At 44.7% G+C, this 27,683-nt stretch overlaps 3 protein-coding genes and 1 non-coding gene across 6 annotated transcripts; 2 read left to right on the top strand and 2 right to left on the bottom strand.

Annotated features, from left to right (window-relative positions):
* The first annotated feature begins 1,013 nt into the window (after positions 1 to 1,013).
* Positions 1,014 to 15,921, top strand: LOC108939724 (mucin-4). 3 transcript variants are annotated; one of them, XM_018761298.1, is made up of 7 exons: positions 1,014 to 1,279; positions 4,074 to 4,165; positions 4,424 to 4,476; positions 4,856 to 5,009; positions 5,469 to 5,596; positions 10,000 to 10,105; positions 10,404 to 15,921. In XM_018761298.1, exon 7 carries the CDS (start codon positions 10,889 to 10,891, stop codon positions 14,741 to 14,743), a length of 3,855 nt encoding a protein of 1,284 aa, XP_018616814.1. In that variant the 5' UTR covers positions 1,014 to 1,279; positions 4,074 to 4,165; positions 4,424 to 4,476; positions 4,856 to 5,009; positions 5,469 to 5,596; positions 10,000 to 10,105; positions 10,404 to 10,888; the 3' UTR covers positions 14,744 to 15,921. The 3 variants fall into 3 exon arrangements, with proteins under 3 accessions (XP_018616814.1, XP_018616813.1, XP_018616815.1); XM_018761297.1 differs by having other exon boundaries at positions 4,845 to 5,009; XM_018761299.2 differs by lacking the exons at positions 1,014 to 1,279; positions 4,074 to 4,165; positions 4,424 to 4,476 and having other exon boundaries at positions 4,503 to 5,009.
* Positions 15,922 to 20,683: 4,762 nt separating this feature from the next.
* Positions 20,684 to 20,755, bottom strand: trnac-gca (transfer RNA cysteine (anticodon GCA)). The gene has a single exon. It is a non-coding gene; the product is annotated as a tRNA-Cys (tRNA).
* Positions 20,756 to 20,950: 195 nt separating this feature from the next.
* pomp (proteasome maturation protein) lies at positions 20,951 to 24,846 on the top strand. The gene is made up of 6 exons (XM_018760843.1): positions 20,951 to 21,047; positions 22,323 to 22,423; positions 22,925 to 22,985; positions 23,387 to 23,488; positions 24,334 to 24,427; positions 24,607 to 24,846. The coding sequence occupies exons 1-6, from the start codon at positions 21,045 to 21,047 to the stop codon at positions 24,672 to 24,674; spliced, it is 429 nt and encodes a 142-aa protein (XP_018616359.1). The 5' UTR covers positions 20,951 to 21,044; the 3' UTR covers positions 24,675 to 24,846.
* Positions 24,768 to 27,588, bottom strand: spag16 (sperm associated antigen 16). Its single transcript, XM_018760842.2, has one exon. It carries the CDS (start codon positions 27,547 to 27,549, stop codon positions 25,621 to 25,623), a length of 1,929 nt encoding a protein of 642 aa, XP_018616358.1. The 5' UTR covers positions 27,550 to 27,588; the 3' UTR covers positions 24,768 to 25,620.
* Positions 27,589 to 27,683: the final 95 nt, after the last annotated feature.

Below are 27,683 nucleotides of genomic sequence, written 5' to 3'. Positions count from 1 at the left end.
CTCCCAAGAGAACCTCCAGTCAGACTCCTTATGTGAACATAGTGCAGTAACAGCACTCCTTAACTGTAAAACAGCAGCCCCCTGAATTTCAGAGATCTCCAACAACTCCACACCCCAGACTGGAACTGGCAATGCTATATTAAGATATTTCCATGCATACCACCCTTACAATGATCCAAGACACTATGGTGTAGCTTATGGGCCATAAACAGTTTGCAACAATAACTATAGGGTGGCACAGTAAGTAGCGCTGCTGTCTCACAGGGCCTGAGTGGTGCAAGAGGACATGGGTTTGATCCCCCCTCAGTCTGTGTGAAGTTTGCATGGGTTTCCTCTGGGTGCCCTGGTTTCCTCCCACAATCCAAAGACATGCTGTTCAGGTTCCCCCATAGTGTGTGAGTGACAGAGAGAGAGTGTGTGTTCCACTGATCTATGGATGAGTGACCCGTTGTAAGTAGTGTATCTAGCAGTGTAAATTACCCTGGTGAATAAGGTGTGTGGGCTGATAACACTACACAGAGTTCATTGGAAGGTGCTTTGGAGAAAAGCGTCTGCTAAATAAATAAATAAATGGAACTATACTTGAAAAAGTGCTTGATAGAGGTGAAGGATGGGGGATGCAGTGGTGCAGGGGGTTTGGCCAGGTCCTGTTCTCTGGTGGGTCTGCAGTTCAAGTCCTGCTTGGGGTGCCTTGTGATGGACTGGTGTCCTGTAGTGGGTGCCCCCCCAACCTCATTCTCTGTGTGGCTGGGTTAGGCTCTGGTTTGTCGCAACCCTGCTTAGGGCGAGCAATTTCAGCCTCTGTGTGTGTGTGTGTGTGTGTGTGTGTGTGTGTGTGTGTGTGTGGACGTGAAGGAACGGCGCCCCCTACGGGCCATTAATGGAATTCAAACTTGTTAATTTACACAGCGACTCCACTGAGTGTCACAAGGGGGCGCGCTAATGCGAGCGCTTCTTTCCTTATCTCGCGAAGCGTAAATAGCGCTCATTTGCTCTTTATGAGCGTCAATAATCGTTCGCCAAGCCCTTTATTACAGTAGTGAAACGAGGAGGAGAGGAATGCGTTCGCTATACACCCATGTTTACTTAGCGCTCAACGTCACATATAGACACGTAGAGTTCGAAGGTAAAGAGCAGAACTTCGTCGTCGTCACATGTCTGCATCTGGACGACCACTGAATCATGGAACAAAGTTGAAAAGGAGATGATGATGATCACGTGGACTGGCTACACTCTGTTGTTTCACTTGCACAAAACAAAAGCAACACGGGAGCTGATGGTAAGACACAAACGTTCTCTATTCATTGTGTGATTCGATTGTGTAGCTAAACTGAGGTGTCAGTTCCACCAGTGCAGTGGCAGTGCAGCCAGCGGACACCTGCTGCTTCTCTCTGTGCCGAGGGAACTGTCCTCCAGCACCAGGCAGCCTGGTCAGTGAGTGTCCGCGGTGAGCGGCGAGCGGAGCGACGACGGCCCGGGCGGGCCCGGGGTTCGACTCAAAACCCCGACCGACCTTGGCTTGCAGCGCCTGCGACTCCTGCTCGACTGAATCACTGACTGACGGACCGAGTGAGTCACTGACGGTCGTGGTTTTAACTGCCCGTCCTCCTCGGTCCTCGTGTCGTGGCCGTGCGTGCGTGCTGCTGTTGCAGCTGTTGGTGTTGGTGCTGTAACTGTGTGAAAAAAGGGTCACGCAGACACGGCGCACAGCGAGCACCTGGGAACGCGCCCCTGCCTGCCCTGGCTGGCTTCTCACGTGGTGGCAAAGCGGATATTTTTTTATTGACACACCCACCACCCGCTTTCCACAATTCCAGCAAAATCTGCATTTGACAAAAAAAAGTCAGTTGAGGTCTCGGCGAAGTGCCACGAACGAGCCGTCGTGGGTCTGTGCCCCGTCTGTACAGTACTCGTCGTAGAGTTAGTGACAGCCGCGTGGCTAAATGTATCTCATCGCGACATGACGTGTCACTGACGGATTATTCTTCTTCTTGTCGGGTTGTTTTCTTGTTGTAACGTTCAGTTGTGAGTATTTTATGGCACCTTTTTGTAACGATTTCTCGCTCGCGGCGAAGGGCACGAACATCATCGTGTCCTCGCGCGCCTCTTGTCTTGTCCTGACGCGGCGGGAACGCGGAGGAACCGGCGCGAGACGAGCAACGAGCGCGAAAAGTCAAAGTGGCGGGATGCAGTTTTTGTCCTTGACAGTAAACACGTTTTCTAATGGTTTTCTGACTGAGTCACACTGGAAAATGATTTTTGCACGATTAGGAAGGTGTGTGTGTGTGTGTGTGAGAGAGAGAGAGAGAGAGATTGAGAGAGAGATTGAGAGAGAGAGCTGCGCCTGTGCCAGCTGAGTGTGTGACGAAAGCGACCGAGCTTGTGACCTGGTAACTTTGTCCTGTGTTTTACAGTGCTGTTCCGTGTGCTTTTACTGTAATAGCAAGACCACTTAATTACTAATACGTTTTAACTTTGTATACAGTAATTTTGTAACTTGGCCTATATATAATAACTTGAACAGCTTTCACAAGACAAGGACACAAGGCCTTGAAGTGAGCTTTTTCAACTAAATGTACTTTAGACCAGACTCTCCTTTGATCATGAACACGGCCTCCTCCTCTTACGAATGTTTGCAAGATGGGGACATTTTTCCGACTGTATTTACCCTTGTACCTCCATTTGTGAACACTGTTGTGACAGGCAGTTGGTTTGTAACTTGGAATTGTTCGTAAGTCCACCTGCTCCATCTCAACAGATAAAAGCTTAATAATACAGCTTAGTCCTTTGATTCATTTACACGTTACGTACTGTTCAGGACGTCACATCAAGCTAAAATCTACTGAAAATGTGCCTCCCACAGTCTAGAGACAATGTGTTTCATGTGGATTGGTCACTCTAAACTGCTCTGTGTGTGTGTGTGTGTGTGTGTTGCATTGCATTGCTCTGTTGTATAAATGAGTGAATGAGTGTAGGGACTCTGGTGCAGTGTATCTAACACAGCTAAATACTGGTAAATAATTGTAAGTCTCTTTGGAGAAAAGCATCTGCTGCATGAATATATGTAGATGTGTCACACTGCTCAGCAGTAAGGAGCCACATGAAATAAACATTTGGTCCTCATAATCACAAAGAAATGCCTTGTAAGTCGACATAGGGGTGTTACATAAAACTCATAACTTGAATGAGCGTGTCTCAGGATGACTGTACTGTGCTTTAAATGCCTCTTTAGTCATTTATCTGTTAGTATAAATAAATTCTCTGACTTTCTTTATGTTTAATGATTAATCGGCAAAAATTATTAAATCCAAAAAATAGCAGCAGGCCGAGAAACCCGCCTATAGAACTCCTCTCACATTACATCTATCCCTGTCAATTTTTAATGATTCTCTTACACAACATCGCTCCTTAGACACATCAAGAGCATTTACCTGGGGGGTGTATTTTACTACAGACTGTGCTTCCACTGGCTGGAGTAATGCAGACTAGGCGGTACTATGTGCTAGTGACTGTTTGGGCGAAGCATCAACATGACAAGCTGTGTCCATTCTTGTAATTTCAGATGCTCAGAAACCTGTTTTAGAAGGAGTTGTACAGCCTCTATTCTGAGGTGATTCTCTCCCTCTTTATTTAATTCAGCAATCCTGTGATCTCCATCATAAGCAAGCGCGGTGTACAAATGGAAACAGGATGCGTCCTGATGTGGGAGAGAGGCACCACGGATAATTTCCATTATTTGTGATGGTTGATACCTCACTCAACCCAGCACAGTTTATAACTGAGGCAGTACAATGTGTTTTTCTTCTGCAGTGATGGGATCAGGATATGAGGTGAAATATCAAGCAGAGCACTAGGTCTTCCAGAATGATATGTACTGACTGTGGTTATGTTAAGACCTTCTGGCTGTAGACATGGGTTAGACAGGTCCTCACTTACCAACTGGAAAGAATGTTCTATGCATAGTTATTGTGTGATTTTTTTTTTTTTTTCTTTTTTTGTCATCTCGGTATGTGTCACCCCTGCCATTTGATTGTCATGGAGAACACCCTGAAAAGGTCTAAATATCCACACAGGAATGTCTTTGGAGATGGTAGGAGTGATCATAAGTGGCTGAGAAGAGTGTCAAGACAGTGGTTCCAAGAAGTCCAAAGGGCAAAGCATAAAGGTGAGAGAGTGTGAATTTAAACCACCTGACAACCACACCTGTGGGTGTATGTTGTGTTTCTTGTAAAGTTCCCTAAAAATCCTTCTGTGGTTTCCTATTTATTTGCAGATGTGCGTATGTGTACTCCTGTGTTTGTGTTTATATAAACGTGTGTGGAGATACATGATCGATAAGTCATTCTTCTCAGACTAGTCTCGTGCATGGCGTGGTGTGTGAGGGAGGCCGAAAGGACCGTAACAGTGAGTCTGTTTCTTTCAGTGCTTCCACAGGGTAGACAAAGAGAGCAGCAGGAGAACTGGTGTGAAAACGAGGTAAAATCTTTCTCCTGCCATAAAAATCCAAAGTCAGTCTGAGTGGTGTGAGATGTTGTTTTTAAATGTGGCGGGTGTGGTGTTTACCTTTAGGGAAACAGGAAACTGATCCAACTTAATTACACAAGCAATTATTTAGTGCTTACCACAGAACCATATTTTTGTTTTGGCATAACATAATTCCAAACAGGTTTTAAATCTGGGGAATTTGGTCCAGTGCTGAGCAAACAATTCACTTGTTGTGAGGATCACTGTAAAATATACATTAAATGTGCCACTAGCTTTGTCTTTTGCACTTTGATTAATAGTGATCAGCGGTGATATTCACACTCTGTGTCCCATATCTGGGGTGCCATTTCCACATGGAGTTGTCTTTCAGAACAAGCAAGAACCAAACAGAAGCAAAGGATGACCACAGTGCATCTGCAGCCCCCTGCAGTTGCTCTTTTTTGATCTAGGACCACCTCCACCTCACCTTTTGCCTTTCGCTTCCATCAGAAGGGCGAGGCCCTGCACAAAGAGAGCAGCTTGAGGTAAGCATCATAGCTCCAGGTGTGGCCAGCATCCCCACCCAAGCAGGGGCATGTCTCCAGTAACAGTGCAGGGCGGGAAAAGGATGGAATGCAGCCCAGCCAGTGCCCTGGGGAAACTTGAACTCATTTCAGACTTGTTTTAACGGCTGTGCCTGGGCACAGCATGACGACTGAGACACAAGGTTGTATTGTGCAGAAGGATGACTCTTCATAAGCTTTCACACTTTAATGCACTACATTTACAGACATGAGCACCACCCAAGACTGCAGTCTGTAATTACATTTCTGTCTCATTTCTTACCAAAGGCTTTACTGGTGAGTGGCGTACATACAGTAGCTTACTGCTGTACATGTCTCACACTACGATTACAACATTATATTCAGTGAGCAATTTCAATCTGTATACTTTGTACAAGGATATAGTTTCTTTCGACAATTATAATTTTGTTTTCACCACAGAACCAGTCTACCAGGATCGGTGAAACTAGTGTCAGACTTCAGACTTGCAGTTTTACAGAAAGAGCTGTGCAGTTTCTGATTCTGCAGCTAGAGGTCACACTGAAGCATGTGCCCTCCATCCTGATCAGGTACTGTGTTCCGTCAGTCCAGTGGACACATTGGTCCTTTTCTTGGTGACATAGATCAGAAAACTGAAAGAGAATAATGGTGGCACAGTGGCACAGTGAGTAGTGCTGTTGCCTCACAGTGCCTGGGTGGTGTGAGAGAATGTGGGTTTGATCCCTGCTCAGTCTGTGTGGAGTTTGCATGTTCTGCCCATGTCTGTGTGGGTTCCCTCTGGGTGCTCTGGTTTCCTCTCACAGTCCAAAGACATGCTGTTCAGGTTCCCCCATAGTGTGTGAGTGCCACAGAGAGCATGTGTTTCACTGATGTATGGATGAGTGACCCATTGTAAGTAGCGTATGTAGGTGTAAATCACCTTGGTGAATAAGGTGTGCAGGCTTGTAACACTACAAAGTGTCCATTGTAAGTTGCTTTGGAGAAAAGCATCTGCTATGTGAATAAAGTTATCAGATGATGATTTATGGCAAAACATTTTCAGTATTAGTTGTATTTAAAATTAGCATAAACAATTGTAAAAATTTACAGAAACAGATCATGGTGGCATGAATAATATGATTCTTGCTTGCTCAAATGTGAGAATGGGCTTGGCTTTGGTATGATGACAGAATTTTACCTTTGTGCCTTGGAGATTGCTCAGGATGCAGTGTGGTTCAGAGAAAGGGTTCCCAAGTGGGACAGCATGCTCAGGCAGTGTGATGTGCAGTTAGTGTGGTTGCAGGATGCCTATTTACACACTGTGACGCTGCTGTTGGGGGAATGTCTTGCATGGGAAGGGTAGAGTGATACAGTGGGGGCATGCATATGAGCAAGGAGAGAGGAAGAAGAACAGGTTAGAGTGCAAAGGTGTGCAAGGTTGATGTTGCCTGACTCTCGCAATAAAGTTGTGGTTCCACTGAGACTTACTGGGTCACATATTGTTTCCCTCCTACCATTGGACAGGGAAACACAATTTGGCCAGACTCATGTGCAAAGTGGCGAATGAAAGGAGGTAAAGCGAGAGCTCTGAGCAGCACGCATCTTGCTAGTTCATCACAACAAATGCAATATAAAGCAGAAGTAGGTTAGGAGTTTTTTGTTCCTTTCCTCGTTAGCCAGTAGGTGTACTTACAGCTTTAATAATTGCATGGTTATTGCAGTAATTTAATATATAGCCAGCTTTCTGTCTTATGCCTTTGTGCAGCGCTCTGTCATTGTGTGTGCAGAGGGCTCTATAAAAATAAATTGAAGTACCAGCACCATTCTGTACCATAACATCAAAATTATCATAAAAAACAAAAGGTTTCTAATTAGACAAAATAACATCAGCATTTTCATAAAAAAAAAGGTTTTCAAAGAAATAAAATACACACACACACACACACACACACACATCTTCAGAACCGCTTGTCCCATACGGGGTCACGGGGAACCGGAGCCTACCCGGCAACACAGGGCGTAAGGCCAGAGGAGGAAGGGGACACACCCAGGACGGGACGCCAGTCCGTCGCAAGGCACCCCAAGTGGGACTCGAACCCCAGACCCACTGAAGAGCAGGACTGTGGTCCAACCCACTGCGCCACCGCACCCCCAGAAATAAAATATTCCAAGTAAAAAAACTGTGTTTCTGGGATTGGCTAATACAATTTGACCATCTAAAATAGGGGTGTCAAACATACAGCATTCATGAACTCGTGCTAATGAGACACCAGTGACTAAAATGAATAAATTATTAATCTGCCAAGTCATTGCATAAATAAAGCCATCTGTTACACAGGCATAACTCAGCCTTACCTGTGAGATCAGTATTGTAATGTCCTGCACTGAACGCATTGTTGGTAGTGGTGTTACTATTGAAGGGCTTGGAACACATGACTCCTGGAACAGGTCTTTTTAAAAATTTTTTCCAAACTTTATTTCATACCATAAGAATTAAAACACTCAAATTCTAAATCACAAACACAAACCACATCCAAACATTTTTCATCATAAATGTGACAGAGGTTATTCACTTATTATATCATTAGAAACTCATCTTTCCAAATACGAAGAGTGAAAAAAACATCAGTTTAAAAGCAAGAATAAGTATCTGCTTTGAGAACAAACTTGGGACTTTAAAATCCTAAACCATTAGAAGTGTTTTTCTTAACAAACACACACACACACACCATCTGAAACTGCTTGTCCCATTGGGGATCGCAGGGAGCCAGAGATTAACCCAGCAACACAGGACAGAAGGCTAGAGGGGGAGGGGACACACCCAGGACGAGACGTCAATCCGTCGCAAGGCACCCCAAGCGGGACTCGAACCCCAGACCCATCAGAGAGCCGGACCCAGTCAAGCCTGCTGCACCACTGCACCCCCCACTTTTCTTAAAACAGTAAACAATAATAAAATAGTGTGTTACACCCATAAGAAAAGTACCCAAGCCTTTATCTTAAACTTTTACACTCTGACGTTACTCTATCAGTTTCAATTTTTAAAAATCATAAACATTCATACAGCACGCATTTAAGAAATAATTAAATCTGAAATGGTATTAAAAATATAAAAGTTAAAAATCAACATTCAAACGGTTTTTCCAAACAAAATCCTCCCTTCTCCACAGCTGTCAGGTGGGACTCCACCCCGGGCCCTGACGAATGGACCTGGGGGAGACCCTACCCAAAACAGATCAATAACCAATAAACCCAAATGATCGGGTACCACTGTGGAGGAGGAAGGATCTTCTCTGCCCTTTGGGGGGAGATCACAGTCAAAACTGGCACCCCCAGTGCAGTACCGGAGATCATCCCAGCCTCTCTCCTGCACCTCTTGTTTTTCACCTGGTCACTCCCGAAAAATCTCCTGCACTGTCCATCCAACCAGGTGTGTCTGTCTCCTCCTCGGCCAGGGACTCCCCCCAAGTGTCCAGCAAAGAAGAAGATTCTGCCGCACTGGCCTCAGGCAACCATTCTCTTACCTCAGCTCCTGCCGCTGGTCCCCTCTGCTCTGCAGCGCCGCCAGACAAAACCTGGGCTTCCCCACTGTCCCCCGTCAGCACCACCCCTGCTCTTACCAGTCCCGCATAGGACAGCTTGCTCCGTGGGCAGCTGCAGGATAGATTATCAGTGGCGGGGGCCTACACAGTCCCTGGCCAGGTGGTCGATCCCCAAACATTGCTGGCACTTCATGGCCTTACAAATACTATCAGTATGTCTCTGGCCAAAACACAAATGCCAGGAGGGAGGCTGATCCTGATAAAATAGGTACCCTCTTGCCTTGCCTAAGGTGAAGTACGCTGGTGGGTGGCTATACCTGTCCATTCCTGCAGGGTTGGGATGCAGACGAACTAAAAACGTCTCCATCCAGTCCAAATGCCCAGAATTTCTCTGCCTTCCTTGTGTCCGGGGAAGATGTCAGCAAAATCAGCGGAAGCGAATGGTATTCTTCAAAGCATCCTTCCAGCCTCCATCCTCGCCATTGACGATGTTCTGTTGTGCTCCCCAGGAGTCGCTGACGTCTTCAAAGACAAACCTATTCTGGGCGCTCTGGTATAAAAACACTGGAAACTAAATCTCTGCGTCACCCTGCGGGGATGGTGAACAAGCCACCTGAAACCCTGCACCTTAGACTCAGCAGGCTATCCAAAATAAAACAAAAGAGTACCAGGGAGCAGAGCTTCACACCAAGAATGCTGTGGTTATGCCACACACAATCCTGTGTTTGGTTCCACTCTGCCCCAGCTAAAGTCCAGTACTACACTTGATCTTAGCCAAGGGACTGAGAACCAACTAACCAACCAATTAATGCCTGTAACTGCTTGTCCTGAGCAGGGTCGCAGCGAGCTGGAACCTTACCCAGCAACACAGGGCACAGGGCTGAGGAGACACACCCTGGACAGGATGCCAGTCCACCGCAAGATAGCCCAAGCAGGCTTGAACCCCAGACCTGCCACACAGCGGGCACTGCCCAAACCTAAAGCCCCCCCCCCCACCTGAAAATCAATCCTGGAAAAGGACTTTTATTGTACCTCGCCATGTTTTAGGAACAAAACCTGACAGAATGCATGGATGTACCAGACAGAACTCCAGAATACACAAAATTGTATGAGGGTTGATAATGGTAATACAATTCTATGTATAACGACAAACTTAAACAGCACAGGTAGCTGGCAGCCCAGGAACGAAAGGTATAAGTTAGTGTTCATCTTTGCATATACAGCATGGTCTCTCAGAGCTGCCAAAGAGTACAGCTTTTATTTTCACGGTTTTTAAGTGGGATTTTACTGATAGATTTTCTTTATAGAAAAATTTGTGACCAATGAAAAAAGGGCATAAGCAGATGGAAACTGCATAATCAGTGAAAGAACAGGTGCTGCATGATCAGTGAAAGTGGCTGTTATGAAGGGTGTCACACTAGTTAAAATGAGATGAACTGATTGATTTACAGATAAAAGTTGAAGTGAATGGGAAAAGAGTGACCCTCTCCATAGAATCTGAACTTCATCCTAGTGAGAAGGCCTACCGTGATGATCAGAGAAGAGAGAACTCAACAGGTGAGATGAAAAGGCTCTGTATGCTGCCACGCTTAGGGAAAACGGACCATGTCAGAGTGATCCATGGCGTGAACTTTCTAATCACAGAGTGATAATGCATGGTTCATTGTCCTAACTGTATATACTCCAGAATGGACTGCAGTGATTTTAGCATATGAAAAAGCTTTCAAACTAGAACTTAGGATATGACTTTTTTCACTTTTCCATTTATATGGCTTTTGTTCAGGCTCTGCTCATGTATCGAAGGGATGTATAGAAAGTTTTCAGCTGTTTGTTGATTGGTTGTTTTCTCCCTCAGGTTAAATGGCATGTACCACAAACCTGTCCACTGGCATACCAAGTATAGCTGGAACAGGTCAGAAGTCAACTGGTTATCTTTCAGTCAAAAAAGAATATCCCACAGAACCCTCTGTGAGGGAAGTAGTAGTCTCACATTCTGAACAAACCTGACAGGGTTTTCAAGAGACAATACAGGAAGAGCCATTCCAAGGCACTGCAACTGTCATACTGAGAGAGCCTCTCATCTGTGAGTCATTGAGGGAATGTTCTCTAGCCGGTTTATAGGCTCGGTCCGTAGTGACTGACCGCAGACACTCCCTGTTCTTTTTCATTCTATGGAAAGTCTAAAGTTTCAAAATCACTCTTAACAATCCTAAATCTACGACAATCCTAGTCTTCAGTTCATATAATCTAAGTTGTATTACAACACTAGCGTCTCTCCGCCCACAGAGGGATGACACAACCCAGTCTAACTTACATGACCTCTTAAATACTTGGAGAACAATGTTGCCATCATCACTCATCACAGTTCTTGCCCCACACTGGACTGGTCGTTTTAGGAGATACAAGCGAGATGTTGAGAAGCAGGATGCTGGACAGCAAGTCAACGAGAGGGACAAAGCAGCCAGACTAGAAGCTAATAGTAATGAAAATGAAAACAAGCAACACCAGATCACAGTCAACAGAGACATGCGGTCACAGAAGTTTATGGCAAACCCAACTGAGCAAGTGCAAGACAGGGGTTTGCTTTATGAATCTGGCCCTCAGGAGAAACCCACTAGTAGTGGACAGAGTAAAGCGGGTTGGCTGCATGAGAGCAGTCTTTCCAGTTGGACACCCCACACTGCAGCTACCAGCTTGCTGTCCACATCAATCTCTTCAGACACCAGCAGAGTTAAGCTGGACAACAGAAAGAAGGTCACAGCTGATACCATCACCTCACCAGTACATTCAAGCACAGCCCATTCTGGTTCACTGGATTTCTGTTACTACAGGAGAACATCATTGGTGAAGCCCCAGAACCCTCCGCAGGCCCAAGTTAGTAAAAGCTCTTCCCCAAGTAGTCGTCTTCTGTCCCTGCGGAGGGTGAGTGTTCTTCATGGGAACAATGAAACACACTCACCCTGTGCCTCAACCCTTTTCTCTGAGACCCAATCCAGCAGCACTGCACTAACGCCCACAGAACCAAAAGGCCCCAAAAGCTCCAGCTGCATTAGAGATTGTCGGCTGCAGTGTGGCCATGTAGAAGAATCTCCTCTGTTGTACTGTCTAAATAACCAGTCTCTCCCACTTGCAACCAGCCTAAACCCTTCATTCTTGAAGGAAAACGCCCAGCTGGATGACACAGCCCTCACCAGCAAGGAAAGTAGTCTTCTAGGGCACACTGGTTTCTGTCCTGTTCTCTCTGGTTTGAATCACAATGTCAACCATGCCATCACAAACAACTCAAACAATGACATTAGTTCTGTCAGCACAAGACATAACTACGGTGGTTTTAGTAGATCTACTAACCATGCACTACAAGTGCCCGATACCTATTCAAGCTACATTTTAACAAGCTCCCCTACTAATAATAGTTTCGGCTCTCAGAATTCCCTTAACACACCAACCAGCCTAAGCAATTTTAGCAGGATCACCCCAATCTATCAGCCATTTGCACCTGTGCAAACATGGGGTCGGAAGGAAAGGGCACTTAGCACTTCTGTTTCTCCACTCAGAAGGGAGAGTTACTCTTTTGAAGGGACTGACCCAACCCATGCATGCAATGAGTCTTTGGTTAATTGCTCCTCAACTGCACAAAATAACAAATTTCAAAAATCTTCTAGTCCAACTTCACTGCCTAGTTTCACATCACAAAGACAGTCTCCCCGCACTGTTTACAGTTCAATAATTGATAGTTCAATGGTAATGAGTAGTCCAGTGTTGTCTACAAAGTCACCCCAGAGAATGGACAATGCAAGAATTCAGAATGAAAATCCACTTCTTAAATCTTCAGGGAAAGCATCTCACAGTCTGGAAAGTCCAGATACAAACTTTCAAAGGTCGGAGAGATCACCTAGTTCCACTGCACCAATGACATCAGCCAAGAACATTCAGATTACAACCCCCAATACTGGAGATGTTTCATCTACTGACAGTATGAGTCTGCTGAATTGTCCTGTGGTCCAAACGAGACCTGTTCACAGTGTTGATGCTCCCATGACCTACTCATCCTTGAGATGTTCTAGTCCATCAAAGGCAATCCCTCCAATCCAGATGTCAATCAGTCCTGACTTGCAGGATGAAAAAATTCATGTATCTTCATCACTGCCTTCTCCAGAAGGACGACTGAGGTCCTGGAGGCAGCACTACTTCCATGGAAAAAAACAGGTCTGGTTCCCAGCTGACTTTAATGAGGAGCAAGACACAAAGATATTCCACATGTTGTCATCAACACCTTCTGATTCCACGAGAACACCCTACAGCAGCAAACCACTGACTCCAACTCAATTTCTTGAACAACAGCACAGTCAAAAGTCGCTTGACAATGAGTCAAAACCTGTTCCTATGGACAGTACAGGGCACAGCAGCACCAGATTCCAACCAAATTCATTCCTGACCAACTCAAGGAATAAGTCATTCCCAGAAGGGATGGAGAAGCTCAGTGCACAAGAGAACCCATTTACTGTGCCCCAAAGGCAGATGGCCACAGAGGGCAAGAAATATGTACCATGGAAAACTGCTAAAAGTAATTCCTTGATTGCTGATTTGTCCAGGTGGCCTTCCCAGCAGCAGACGAGCGATTTAAATTCTCCTGAGACCAAAGGGACTAAAGGCCTCTCAAGCCGTAACTGTGAAAGCACAACAACTGTACTAAGTGCTGACACCATAAACAACTTTATCCAGTTATGTGACAGCAACCCAGTTCTTCAAGCCACGGAAAGCAGTACAGTGATTAGCTTAGATGTACTCAGGTCTCCATCTGCTACATCCCATGTCAAAAGTCAAGAAATAACAGAAAAGGTATCAGCAAAAGACTACTGCCCAGTGGTAGAAAGTCCGGTGGTGTGTTTACAGGACCACAATTTAAAAAGGAGCCTCTCAACAATTAAGAGTACTAAGGACCAGAGTAGTTTATTCTCTTCTGTTGTGACTACAAAACCACCTACTCTCTATTCCAAAACTACAACAGCAGGCTCTGCAGGAAACAAAAGCGGAAGTAAGGTTGATGTGTTTCTAAACCGCATCAGAATGACTTTCAGTTCCAAATGGAGTGAAGAAGATGTTTTGAGATCAAGGAAGAAGAGCAAAAGAGAGGCACCATTCTCCCATAGCAGAAGAAGTGGTGTTGCTATGAGCGATGACACACCATATGTTAATCCTTCAGACTATGAAAACAAGACTGAAAGTAATTTTAATGACCTTCAATATAGCCATGCTCAAATGTTATGCCCAACTGCAAAAAACCCTCAGCCAGAAAGTATGCCTTTTGAGGCTCATAACTTGGACAGTGGTTTGCACAATCGGACTGATGCAAATGGAAACCACTCTGAGCTAAGGAGCGAATGGATACCTGTAAAACAACAGAGTTTCTCTTCTGACCATTACAGCATTAGTACAGGACCAAGGAAGTCCTCCATCAGTACAAGTCAGTTTCATTTTGACCTTGATTTAGAAGATGAAGATAGTGAAAATGTCTTCTACTGTAAAGGGAGTCTAGAAAGGCAGTCCAAGAAGAACATAGCAGATATTGGTCAGATCTCTGTAAGCAGGCAGCTTTCTGAGGATGACTATATCAGGAAGCTGTCCCAGTCCAGGAGTTGTAATAGCACTCACCATGAGGGCCAATTATACTCTTCATCTTCCTCTGACTTTAGTCTCAAGGGTGGGCGCTCTTTTTCTGTGAGTAGTGTTCATGCAAGCCGCCCTTCAGGATCTGCTCGCATGGCCATTATTCCCAGAATGACTAGTGTTGACAACCTTGCAGATGTGTGCATCCTTGGAGATACATTGGGACAACGATCCAGAGTGCTGTCCTGCAGCCTAGACCAAACGGCTTCCAGGAATTGCAGCTGGGACTTGGTAACCACAGACCACTTTTGGTCTCGTCAGAGCCTCAAGAGTTTTTGCTCCCTTCAAGATGAGGAACTGTCACCCCCACCTTCTCCGTTTTACTCACCTCGACCAGTTTCCAGGCCACCCAGCTTCTCACCTGTAGGCAGCTTGATGTCACAGGACAGCCTGTCCCCTCGGGGTCGCTTGCCTTCTAAAGGCTACAAATCTAGCCTTTCAGCCTTTGAAGAGTCTGACTCAGATACTACTACAGATGACGAGTACTACCTGGGCACTGACAAAGGTGAGAGAGAAACAGAACTGTAGAGCGAGTTTAATACAAGCTTCTGTTGTTTCATGGAGCTCATGCATTTCAGTTCCTACTTGTGTAGCCTCTAAGCATTATGCTGTAATTAGACGAGAGTTTGTAATGTAAAATATATATGTGAATGAAAGATTTACGTTAATATTTTACTTGGATAGTGTTTTTGAGTGTTTTAATATACAAAGCATGGAATGTGTGGATGAGCCGGAGAACAATGACATCAACAAAGCATACTGTAATTATCACAGAATCACCACATTAAATGTGCTCATTATTGTAGTGTTTTTTCAAAAGGTTTTCAGGTTCCTTTGTGGTGGTGTTTTTGCTTGGTAGTTTCAGTCTTGAAGTTTACATCTTTATTTCCACTCTAAATGTGCAGCATTTCCACAGCTCCTGGTATCTAACATTAAATTATTCTCAAAAGAGGGCTATACTTATTTAACCTGTTTAAAGCACTTAGATGGTCAGGCTGTTATGCCAGTCTTTGTTCTTTTTTTGACTTGTCTTTTATAAAATTCATTTGCAGTATTTTCATTTGTGTTTCAGCTTTGTTTGCATATTTCATGTTTTATTTACTTTGAATACTCACGATTCCAACTTAGAATGCACAACAGTCTTGCTGAAAAGCAATTAAGAATCACACGTTTGCATCTCAGTCTCTCTTCCTGCTATGGTTATGCACACATTGTATTTTGTATGACATGTACATCGCGTTGGAGAATAGCGTCTGCTAAATGAATAAATGTAAATGCAAATTGTGACTATATGAAGCGTGTATGTTTAAATTGTGATTTAAAGCCTTTTTATTAACATTGGTATTGTTTCCGGTTAAAAGTAGAAAAGAACGTGCTATCCTGTTGGATAATCTTAAATGTTTCCACTAATCTGTGTACTTTAAGATACCACTTAATTACATACACCTTGCTAACATCTTGTCAGACAGTAAACAGAATTGCCTGTCACTCGGCAAGGGTTTACTTGTACAGTATTTGCTCAAGTGGGTGGAATGTAGATCATTTTTCTGTCTGCCTGTCTGGCTACTCACTGCTGTTCATTCCACGCATTGTTGCCCTTCCCACGTTAAAGGAATCTGACATTAAACATGGTTTTAATGAAAACATCAGAGAATTTTACAAATTATTTATATTGCATTTTCAGTGATGTTGATAATTAGTTTGCCACTCAGAAATTCAAAGTAAACAACTATTTGTTACAATTTCTAAAAGTAAAAAATAATAATTTCATAGTCATTTTTATAAAATGCAATCAAAGAAATTGTACAGTTTATTGTATTGCAGATATCCTGTAATTCAAGCCAGTAATATACTGTATGTTTAAGTATATTTCCATTGTTTGTCATTACATCTTGACAGGGAAACATTTTGAAATGAATTATTTTTGTTTCTGGTGAATAGTGTTCTTTGTTGGGAGTGTAGAACCATGCAGTTTGCGCATATTCTTGTACAGTTAAGGTTAGCTAGCACTGGGTGGGGATATGATTCAACAAGGAAATTCCTGACAACTGTTGTTTCTGCTCAGGGTGTTTCTACCAAACTGCTTGTTAATCATTGTACACCTCACTAATGTGAACGGTTCTGTAGATACCGGTGTTAGTGATCTCTTTTCAGAAGTTATTCCACTGAGGCCAAACCCATGATGCGTAAAGCTCTGTAAAGATGGTTTGTGTGACTACCTGCTTGGAGCAGCACATCAGTATTATATCGGTACAAATCAATGATATATTTACAGCTGCTATAAAGTGCTTTTGGAAATCTTTAATGCAACATGGCATATTGCAAAAAGTAACAAGTGAAATGACAAAACCAAACAAGCAGTTTGACCAAAGCAAATAAGCATCTGTCATGTCAGCTCGCAGCTTATAAACAGAACACGATGTTCTAGTCAAATTACAAGTTATGTAGTTTTGCAAGAAAAAATTGTGAACCCTCACAACTGTTTGCATCTTACTGTCTCAGCTGATTGTATTTGTCTATTATTGTGACTTAGTTGAAGATCAGGCCACATTTTAAGAGTAATTAATGCAGAAATCAATGTAATTCCAAAGGGCTTCCAAATGTTTTCTTGCAACAATATGTTGTTCAGAATAAAAGTATATTGTAACAAAACTGGCAAATGGAGAATTAAGTCATTTCATGATTAATGGTCTGAAATGCTTTGTGCTCACCTTTTTTTTCTTAGCTCGCAAACCTGAATTTCTGCTCTGTTTTTTCACATTTATTTTGGGCAGAATGCAGTGCAGCTGCGCTCAGTTCATGTTTAAGGTCACGTACCCAGAGTCTGGGATGTTGCCAGTGCTGCAAGGATGCTTTGTGTATGGGTGTGTATACACTTTTGTGTATTCTCCAGGCTCAGGCTTACACTGACATCACTTATAAAGGCATTGTTAAAAGATCATTTGTGTATCTGTCTTGGAGACGATATGTTTTGTTGCTCCTTCTCTTGCAAGAGGGATTGAAGTGAGCACATTTCGTTTTGGCGGTCATCATGCCTGGCTTGTGGACCTCCTTCAGGATCGTTTAAACAGGATTCCTACCATTACCTCCAATTAAATGCTCTTTCAGTATTCAACATCAGTAATGTTGAGCTACAAACCAACCCAACTAATGCTCATAATCATAAAAACAAGTAAAATGCTGTATAGTGATTTATATAGACCAGTTGTGAACAAAAACAGTACATGTAAATGCAACTTATAGTGGACTTTTGCAGAAAATAAATTGCAGCAGGTACCGCTGCTGTCCTACAGCACCTTGGCTATTAGGACATAGGTTCGACTTCAACTCCGTCTGCCTCGACTTTGCATGTTCTCACCAAGTCTGCGTGGGTTTCACCAGCTGCTCTGGTTTTCTCCTGTAGTCCAAATGCATGATCTAAATTGCTGTAGTGTGTGAATGAGTGATTGTGTGTGTGTGTGTGTGCGCGCGCGCACGTGCGTGTGTGTGTGTAGCTACCCAGGTATGGACTGACATTTCATCCAGGGTGTACCTCCCAGGCCCTCCTGTCAGTAATTCTGACACAGACTCAACTGCTACCCTCACCTGGACAAGGGGTTAGAAAGAGTGAGTGAGAGAGAGAGAGAGAGAGAGAGAGAGAGAGAGAGAGAGAGAGAGAGAGAGAGAAAACCACCCAAATTTTACACTGCAGACACCATTGCATGACAGTTACATATGTTGCTTCACATGTGCTTGTTGCCAGGCAACCATTTTACACTTATCAGTACAGAAAGGCAAGGAAAGTGAGCAGCAGTTTACACTTTAAATAACGAGATTCAAGTTAACTTGATATTGGCAGTTAATTAGTTAACCATTTAAGTATTTTATTACCTTTTTAGGCACTTTACATTAGTGTAGCCATAGGATACAGTCAACTAATAAGAATGACTGATACTGTGTAGTGTGCATACGTTCATATAACGTCCAGTTTTACAGACATTTTGAGGTATTTGATATGTAAGTACACAGTTCCTTGTCACTGGTCTGTAGATAACACAAGTGACCACAAAGCCACCAATAAAGAGGATAACCATTGAGAGTAACAAAAGCAATAATAATGAAAGGGTTAGTATGTGGCCAGTAAGTGTTTAGTAAATGGTAGGTTATGCTGAATGTGTTTATAATACATGTAGATTACTGCCCTTATGCTATAATGACAGGAGCTGAGCTCCCTGCCACAATTCTGGCTCTGTCTGCTGGCCATTTGCACAGCGGCACATCTGCAGGGTTGCTCATCTTACATGACTGACGTCATTTGTAAACGTGCCAAGAGAAAAAATGCAACACATTTATTTTTGTTGTTCTTGTGACTACAAAAAAATTATTCTTATCAACATTTACAAAATACACACACGCTGTCTGAAACCGCTTGTCCCGAGTAGGGTTGTAGCAAGCTGGAGCCTACCGCGGCAACAGAGGGCGCAAGGGGACACACCCAGGATGGGATACCAGCCCACCTCAAGGCACCCCAAGCAAGACTTGAACCCCAGGCCCACCACCAAGCAGCCCCTGGTCAAATCTGCTCTGCCACCATGCCTCTCTTCTTTACAACACACACACGCTGACTGAAGCTGCTTGTCCTGAGCAAGGTTGTGGTGAGCTGGAGCCTAGCCCGGCAACACAGGGCGTGGGGCTGGGACACACCCTGGACGGGATGCCAGTCCATCGCAAGGCACCTCAAGCGGGACTCGAACCCCAGACCAACCAGAGAGCAGAGCTTGGCCAAACTCAGTGTGTCACCACACCCCCTTTACGCCTTTTCCTAATGGGAGACTAACACAATAAAGTGTTTTGATCACTTCTAAATAAGTTTACAAGACATTTTAATGAAACATTGAAGAAGTAACATTATGTAATACATTTTACCAGCAAGTGGAACTCAAACCCCAGACCTGCCAGAGAGCAGGACCTGGTCAAGCCCACTGCACCACCACACCCCCCATCCTGCTCAGAGGTATTAGAGTAAATGTAATGAAACACTAAAAAGCAGACACAGCCAGCCCGGAGCAGATCACACGGGCAGCACAGGCAAGTTGCATCATGGCGTGCCGACACAATGCAGCGATGCCACGATGACACCAGAGCATAACATATGGGAAGCCTGCCCAGCACGATGGCCAAACCCTAGGAGGGGCCATGGTTTCACAAAGGCAGGAACACGCCTAGACTTGAGCGAACTACACTGTTTGTGCTCAGAGTTTGACAGTGTCTCCTGGAAAACGCCATGCAAAGCAGGCACGCACGCATTCATCTTTCTTGGGGCAGAGAGCCTGTATGGGCAGCATCACCCCACAGCCGCTTGCACATGGCGCAGACGGAAGACACCGTTATCGAGCGCACGTGACAAAACGACCATGTTTCTCAGGGCTCGTGTCCTCCGCTGCCGGAAGAACACGACCGACCGGACCAGCAACCTTGGCCTCGGAGAATGAATTGCGGCATCTATAGACCGTAGCTCAGTGCCGACAGTGGCGCCGCCGTGTTTGTTTTAGACAAACCTCACACAAATTTATGTGTCCGTGACTGACGGGCTCGGGAGCGCCGGGACCCCACGCTGGACGAGTGCTTATTGATGATGGATGAAAAGAAGACTGACTGCCTGGAGCAGAAAATGCGTCACTCGCACATTTTATGTCATATGCGCGCACTACACCGAAGACAGGGGTTCTTTCTACATTTTGCCCCTCGCTATGCTGCCTACTGAATAAGTGAAATGAGAATTCTCCGCACTGCAAGCGGGTAAATCGTTGCAAAGGGAGACAAAGGAAAGTCCAAGGACAAAGGACAAGTCCAGGCTTGCCATGAAGTTGTTCGAGTGTGATGGGCCCATTTGGAAACGCGCAAAGTAACGCTTGTCGGCTCATGAGCACTAGTCACAAACCGTGACGTTACAGAGACGATGAGGAACGGAGAGTGAAGTTGCTGAAAACACGTCTCTTAGAACATTTCTGTGGTTAGGAATCATTCGGTGTGCCATACATGCCGTTCGAAGGATTTTTCCGGAAACAGAGGCGCACCAAACACCACACCTTACTCTGGTATTACCACACAACATTAGTAGAAACTTAGAAAGGGAGCAGCTGGGATGCCGGAAGCAGCGACTGACACTGGATTGTCACGGTTCTGTGATGTTTTGGTCTTTTTTTTAACTGATTGCTAAAAAGTAATTGTGCCTAAAGTTTTTATTGCGAGAAAGACAATTTTCCAGATGTTACACGCGTTCATATCTATTTTGCATATAATGTATTGTAATAAACGAAGTCCTGCAGAGGTTTTATGACTGACACGTCGGATCAGCAGATCTTATGTCGAACGTGGCTGCCTGAAATGTTGGTATCTGAAAACAACTCAGTGGTCATGTTGATTTGTGAAGAAGACTTTCTAAAAATTATTTCTCAATAATTATGGATAGTTATAACGAAAAAAAAGAGGGGGCACCCGGATTTGAACCGGGGACCTCTTGATCTGCAGTCAAATGCTCTACCACTGAGCTATACCCCCTCACTCGTAACAGCATACCTCTGCGTGCTACTAATATACGTTTGCGCGCGTGGTTGTACCGAAACAAGTTTTGTTTTTTTGAGTTAGATTTTTAACTTTGTTATTTCCTATTATGTAACGCACTATACTATGTGGGATAATATTGTTATCACGACTAACGTGCGGTACACTTTGCACTGCTTTGTGACCCGGAAATGACGTTTCTCAAAGCGCGAGTTCTGACCCGGAAGCAGTGCGTGAATCCGGACTGGGGTCGATCGACGGTGGATGTTAAAATAGTGTAGCGGTGATGGTAAGTTTTCACATGGCGTGTTTTCATCGTTTCTGCCGTTAAAGTTATTATTGTGGCACTTATCCTCCAGTGCTGAGATTCTTGAGCTTCTCCGTTCGGAGATTTCAAACGTGTTTTCGTCCGGAAGACGTTAGTTTTGATTAGTCACTGCAGCAGCAGCAGTTCGCCTCTCTCTCTTTCTCTGTCTCACTCTGTCTGCGTTCCCTCCTCTCGCCTGGCCTGAGTGAGTCTGTTGTTCTCGTCTCGTTTTATAAACTGTGAGCTGTACTGTATGGAACCGTACATACTGTGTGTGTCTTCATTTATTATCTCACTGACGAAATCGGTGCAAAACAAAAGCTTGGTGACCGTTGTAGAAAGAAGCCGACTCGTTTGGACTAGAAGCGAAACTGAACTTTAGTGATGTGTCATCGCGATCATCACCACCACCACGGCTGGTGTGGAAGATGTATCTGTGAATGTGTGCTTGATGATCAAGTGATGTTTTTCAGGTCCAGCAGCAGCACAGCGCTTCATTTGGGGGGGGGGCAAAAAAAAAAACCCAGTTTCAGAGTTAACTTAATCATGTTAAGTAAGTGTACGACACTGGCTGGAATGGATGTACACACAGTACACGTAACACTTCTGCCCAGATCTCTTACTTTCTAATGGTAAATTCATTTAACTGTTGCACTAATTAAATTAATAATTAAATTAGCATGTTATTTAACAAATATTATTTAATTTTGGTTATTTGTGTCTCACATGTACATTAATTCATTAAGCAGGTGCTTTTATCCAGTGACGTACTACAACTCTGAGAAAACAAAAGAATATTTCACCAACAGAGAGTGAGAGAGAGACTTGTATATTTTTAATGAAATGCCAAGAGAAGAGAGCGGCACAGCGAGTAGCGCTGCTGTCTCGCAGCACGTGGGTGGTGCGGCAGGACGTGGGTTTGATCCCCTCTCAGTCTGTGTGGGTTTCCCCTGGGTGCTCTGGTTTCCTCCCATGCTGTTCAGTTTCACCCCTAGTGTGTGAGTGACAGAGAGGGTGTGTTCCACTGAGGTATGGATGAGTGACCCATTGTAAGTAGTGTATCTAGCAGTGTAAGTCACCGTGGTGAATAAGGTGTGTAGGTTCATAATACTACATAGAGTTCACTGAGAGTCACTTTGGAGAAAAGCGTCTGATAAATAAATAAATGTAAACATAAGAAGAGCTGAGTTGCATATGAGTTACCCGTAGGTGTATGGTGAGAAGTAGCAGTCACTCTTCCAACCTCTTGTGTTTCAGAATACCCGTGGCTTGCGATCCCAGCTTAAGGACAGCGTCCCAGTGGCAGGCCTCTGCACGCAGGCCGGTTCGTATGGCGTCCAGGACCCACTTCGCAAAGGGTGTGTAAGGCCTACAGTTCAGCACCACACTCATAAACCATTAGGTGCAGGTTCTGAAGAAAGGGCCCCAATGTAGAACTTCAATAAATTGCAGATATTTCATCTGTTCTTCAGATAAAATATCATCCAAAGATACTCAGAGATATTTCAGGTAGCTTTGTTTACAAGACAGGGTCAGTTCAATTGATAAAAGAAAGTTCAAATAAAGTTTACATTTGTCTGCTGTTTCCAGTGCATTGTTTACTTGCACAGCTTCTAACTAAACATTCAACTAAGAAGTTTTTCACTTCACATTCATCTAGCTTATTAAATCAAATAAAGTCCTCAGAAATACAACAAGAGTCCCCACCTGTGCCGGGAACATCTAATTCCGGGCCCCAGTAGGAATACAGTATATTCTTTGAGACTGATTGAATTAACGTTTTGTTGTGTGCAACACTTTCAAGAGTAGTACTGCTTGTTTTTGCACACTCCCTGCTACATCCTGTTGTTTGGTTACAGCTTTAGCAGTGTGAAGAATGAGCTGCTTCCCAGCCACCCACTGGAGCTGTCAGAAAAGAATGTAAGTTCTGTCAAATTTACAAATTTTGTGTAACCAAGGGCGTGTGAGAGCAGTGTGTTGTGACAGATGTGTGTTGTTTCCATTAATCTGTACTCAATGTACTGTCTGTGTTTCTAAACTATTTTTATTTCTACATGTATTTAAATTTACATTTAGTCATTTAGTAGACACTGTTCTCCAAAGTCACATACAATTAAGGGTGTGATGTAGATGTAATGGAAAATCAGTGTTTACAATGTTATGCCCATGTGCCCTCCCCAAAGAGAGATTTTGTTTCGAGTAAGAAATACTCCAGTTTACTTCCCTAGCCTTGTGATTCCACACTAGTTTCCTTACTGTATATCATTAATATCGTGCGTGTTAAATTGCTTCTTTCGGGTAACTTCTCTGTCTCTGTGCAGTTCCATCTCAACCAAGACAAGATGAACTTCTCAACACTCAGGAACATCCAGGGACTACATGCACCTCTGAAGCTCCAGATGGAATACAGGGCAACCCGACAGGTGTCCCCTTACGTCTTTTGGTTACCCAGAGGCTACTGGATACCTACAAATGTGTTCTTAGATAAAGTTGTATTTTAACCTAATGTAGGCGTCGGCTTTTCTCAAAACTTTACAGGTGATCACCACTATCAGCGGGTATGCAAAAACCATAAATATTTTAAACAAAATAGTTACTTTTATATTGGGCTTGAGAGGTACATTTTTTAGTTGAATGATTCTTATCTAATCATTAATCTACTTATAGCTTCCCATTCTTATTTCTTTGACTAAGTAACAGGTAATTTTTTTAGGTAATTTTTTAGGATACCATATACAGTATACATTAAGGCAGGAGACAACGGCAAATACATCTTAATATTGTAGAAAACACCTAACAGTACTGTTAAAGAATGTTTACCAGAAAAACACTTTTGTCAAAACACCTTTTATAATCATGAAAGGCAATTTTTTTTAATAATGGAAAACAACACATTTTGAAAATGGTGCATTTTTTGCAATTTAAGATTTTGAATTAAAATAATTATTACTGAAAGACATTTTTGACCTTTGCCAAGTCTAGCAACATATCTGCAGGGTAAAAGTAGTATGGAGAGGCACTGTAAAGAAAAATAAGGAGCAGCATATGTATAAAACAGCACATATAGTGAGTTGGAAAGCTCACAAGCTAAATATCTTTCAAGACTTTAAAATGTGGAAGCAAAATAGCATCTTTCATTGCGTATGTAACTTGTAAGTAGCTACAATGACTGTTCTCTTTCTTTGGCATTAAGAAATATTTGTATTTCCCCAAGCTTATTTTATAACATATTTGCCCAATTTTAATTATTTTCTTTCTTTTACTTTAGATTCAGCGGCTGCCCTTCCTGCAGAGCTCCAACATTGCTTTGGACACTCTCAGGGGAAATGACGAGAGCATTGGGTTTGAAGACGTACTCAACGGTAAAGCACCAGCAGCAGAGAATTTAAATTAGACTGGACAATGGACCATATCTTTTGCTACATTTACCTTTCACACCTTGGATTAATGTCGTTTGAACTATGTTGCCCTATTAACTGATGTATTGATTTGACCAGAATCCTGATGTTCTATGTTAACATGTCCTGTGTTACACCTGCAGATCCTGCTCAGAGTGAGGTCATGGGTGATCCCCACATGATGATGGAGTACAAGTTAGGGCTGCTTTGAAAGGACTGTCAAACAGATTCACCTGTTTGTTGGCCTGCCCACCTGTGCATGCGTTCCTTTGGTTTCTTCATGACACATTAAAAGTGTATCTGCGTTTGCTTTACGCTCCCAGGCATAGAACTCAAGTTTTGAGATGTTCAGGTCTTTTGTTTCTAATAAAACTTCAGTCCCACCTGGTTGTCTTGCATCTGTTTCATCTGATTAAGCTCTGGTTGTTCACATCCTGGAGCACTGTCTTATGACTCACCCAGTACGTGCCTTTGCAATATGCCTCTGGTACAAAAGTGTGTAATGAAACAATTTTATAAAAATGTATGAGTGTCATACCAAAAGTAGTGAATAAATGTGAATGTAGTGAGCGTTGCCATAACTAGTATCGGTTACATCAGTACCTGTATTTTCATTTATTCATTTTGCAGTTTTCTCTAAGTGACGTACAACTCGGGGAAAACAAAAGCACATTTCGCTGACAAGCAGGCAGATAAAGTCACTTTGTGAGATGTCACTGTTCAAACAAGTATGCATAACACAGGTAGCCACATACAGAATTGGTGGAGCACTTTCAATTTTAAAGATGTATAACAGCATGACATGAGTAGCAGCGTACAGAATGTATGGGAAATACAAAGGTAACTGTCAGATAATATAATGCAAATTTGTGCAGTAGGATCTGGACAGAAGTGAGTCTGAAAAGAAATGTGTTTTGAGACCCTTCTTGCGCACTGAGATTGAGCAGTTCTGAGGGAAAGAGGGAACTCTTCCCAGTGCACTGGAGCCACAACTAAGAACCTGGAAACAGTGGTTTCTTTTTTTTTCTTTTTTTTTTTTTTTTAAATCAACAATGCATTAATTGCAGTTATAGCACTGCTCCCTTGAACCGTCCTATTGCTTTGCATGGCCCAAAGGAGACTTGAGAGAGGACAGGTTTCACATTTCTAAACGCCATTTACTTCAGTTTTTCAGAAGTTGCAGCACATACCACGGGTGTGCACTTTTTTCCTGACCAGATCGCAACTGTGCCATCAGAGCCTCCTGAGAGTAAGTTCTCCCCCTTGTGGTCGAAAACGACACTCTGAACCGCGTCACTGTGCCCTCCCAGGCTACACACCTCCATGGAGGTGAGCTCCACCAGTTTCACTGTGCCGTCATCGCTGGCCACAGCTAGTACGTGTCCCGAGGGACTGAAGGCCACCTGGTTGCCGGCACGAGGGCCCGCGTCCAGTGTGGTCACTGTGGCTGCCTTCCTTATGTCCCATAGCTTGATGGCACCATGGGAGTCACAGGAGGCCACGGAATCCCCAGCTGTGTTGAAAGCAGCATAGTTACAGGAGTACAGGTGGCCATAGAAGGTGTGGGTGCACAGGCTTGTCCGGGCATCCCAGAGCGACAGCGTCTTGTCAGCTGAGCACGTCAGCAGCATGTTGGAGAAGGGCAGGAAGGCCACGCTGTTGACCGAGTCCGCGTGGCCACGCAGCGTGGCGCGGCACCGCTCACTCTGCAGGTCCCACACCTTTGCCGTGTTGTCCATGGAGCAGGAGGCCAGGAAGAGCCCGCACGAATGGAAGGAGCAGCCCCACGCGGCATGGGTGTGGCCCTGCAGTGTCAGCAAGCAGCGGCCCAGCAAGAAGTCCCACACCTTCACTGTGGTGTCCCCACTAGCTGTTGCAAGGGAGCCACCATTGGGATGGAAACAGCAGCCAGAGAGCCAGTCGCTGTGGCCATGTTTCGCCATGATCACCTCTCCTGTGGAGACATCCCATACCTTCCACTGGTGGTCGTCACTGGCTGTGGCTATGACCTTCTTGTGAGGGTGCAGTGCCAGGCAGCTGATGGGCAGCGTGTGGCCGTGTAATGTGCCAGTCAAGCAGAAGTCTGACAAATGGGGTGCATGAGAAGAAAGTGTCTTTGCCTGGGAGAGGCTAGCATTGGTGTGGGCATCCACGGGGAACTCGGAGTCCTTGGGCCACTTCCTGGAGACACTCTTTGATGGGTCTCGGGAAGAACCGGACGGCCCGGCGCTTGCCGCCTGCAGCCCATCCCATTTCGTAGCCCTTGACTTGCGCTTGCCTTCACTCTGGTGGGCACACGAGACTGATCTGGGTCCAAGGGATTGTGGAGCTCTGCTGCCCCTTACGCTGGGAGCGCAAACCTCCAGACTGTGGAGCTTCTCAAGCGCCTTGTCCCTTTCTAGACCGGTGAACATCTTCTGCTTTAGAGCCACCTTGTACTTGTCATTTAGCTGCCTCAGTGCAGACTCATAGGAGGCGTAGTGCTTCTTCAGCCGTCTGATGTCCTTCACGAGCGCGTTCTTCTCCTGGACCACGCGTTTGTGCTGCATGCGGTGAAAGTCCCTCTCCTTCTGCAGCTTCACCAGGGTCTCCGCAGCTTCGAAAGATGCCTTCCTGTAATCGTCGCGCTCCCTTTCGACGCTCTTTACTTCTTGCTCCAGGAGCTGGCTATGCATGTACGCATGAGGCACAAAACCCACAAGCTCGGTGTTCAGCGAGCCCCTCTGTGCCATTTCGTACCACTCGGTCTGGAAACAGTCCAGGGTTTTGCGCATGCCCATCTTAACGAGAAAATTGCGCAGGAAGTCGTCCAGCGCCTCGGGGATGTGGGACACGGGCGGCTTCCCCGAAAAGGTGGCCTGCTCCACCGACACGATGTCTTCGGTGCGACTGCCGATGGCCTTGAGGGCGGCTTCCAAGTCCTCTTCCCCCTCCGTGAGGCTCCAGTCGTCCTCAAGGGCCACTTCCTCGTACTGATAACTGTCCTCGGACTCCTCTGGGATTAAAACGTTCTCGAGATAAAAGGGACCCTCCACGGCCTCCTCCACGGCCTCCTCCGGCGCTTCCATTTCTTTTTCCGTGGCCATTTTCGAGCAGACGTGCGCCACGGTCTCCGATCCCGTTACCCGGAGCACGGGAGCAATGTTTTCGTCCCCTAGCAACCGTCGCGAGGCTCCGAAAAGGGGAGGGCCAATGAAATCCGCCCGTCGCCTCCGAGTCC

Source organism: Scleropages formosus, chromosome 24, assembly GCF_900964775.1.
Source record: "Scleropages formosus chromosome 24, fSclFor1.1, whole genome shotgun sequence".
NCBI lineage: Eukaryota > Metazoa > Chordata > Actinopteri > Osteoglossiformes > Osteoglossidae > Scleropages > Scleropages formosus.
The sequence above is the reverse complement of the archived record's forward strand: the minus strand, read 5'-3'. Positions and strand labels throughout refer to the sequence as shown.

What these genes read in the sequence shown, in the direction of transcription:
- spag16 (XM_018760842.2), bottom strand. Translation starts at nt 27,549, where the DNA reads ATGGCCACGGAAAAAGAAATGGAAGCGCCGGAGGAGGCCGTGGAGGAG.
- pomp (XM_018760843.1), top strand. An exon ending in CAGGACCCACTTCGCAAAGG is followed by an intron (nt 22,424 to 22,924) that starts GTGTGTAAGGCC and finishes GTTTGGTTACAG; the next exon opens with CTTTAGCAGTGTGAAGAATG. An exon ending in GTTTGAAGACGTACTCAACG is followed by an intron (nt 24,428 to 24,606) that starts GTAAAGCACCAG and finishes TTACACCTGCAG; the next exon opens with ATCCTGCTCAGAGTGAGGTC.
- LOC108939724 (XM_018761298.1), top strand. Translation starts at nt 10,889, where the DNA reads ATGTTGCCATCATCACTCATCACAGTTCTTGCCCCACACTGGACTGGT.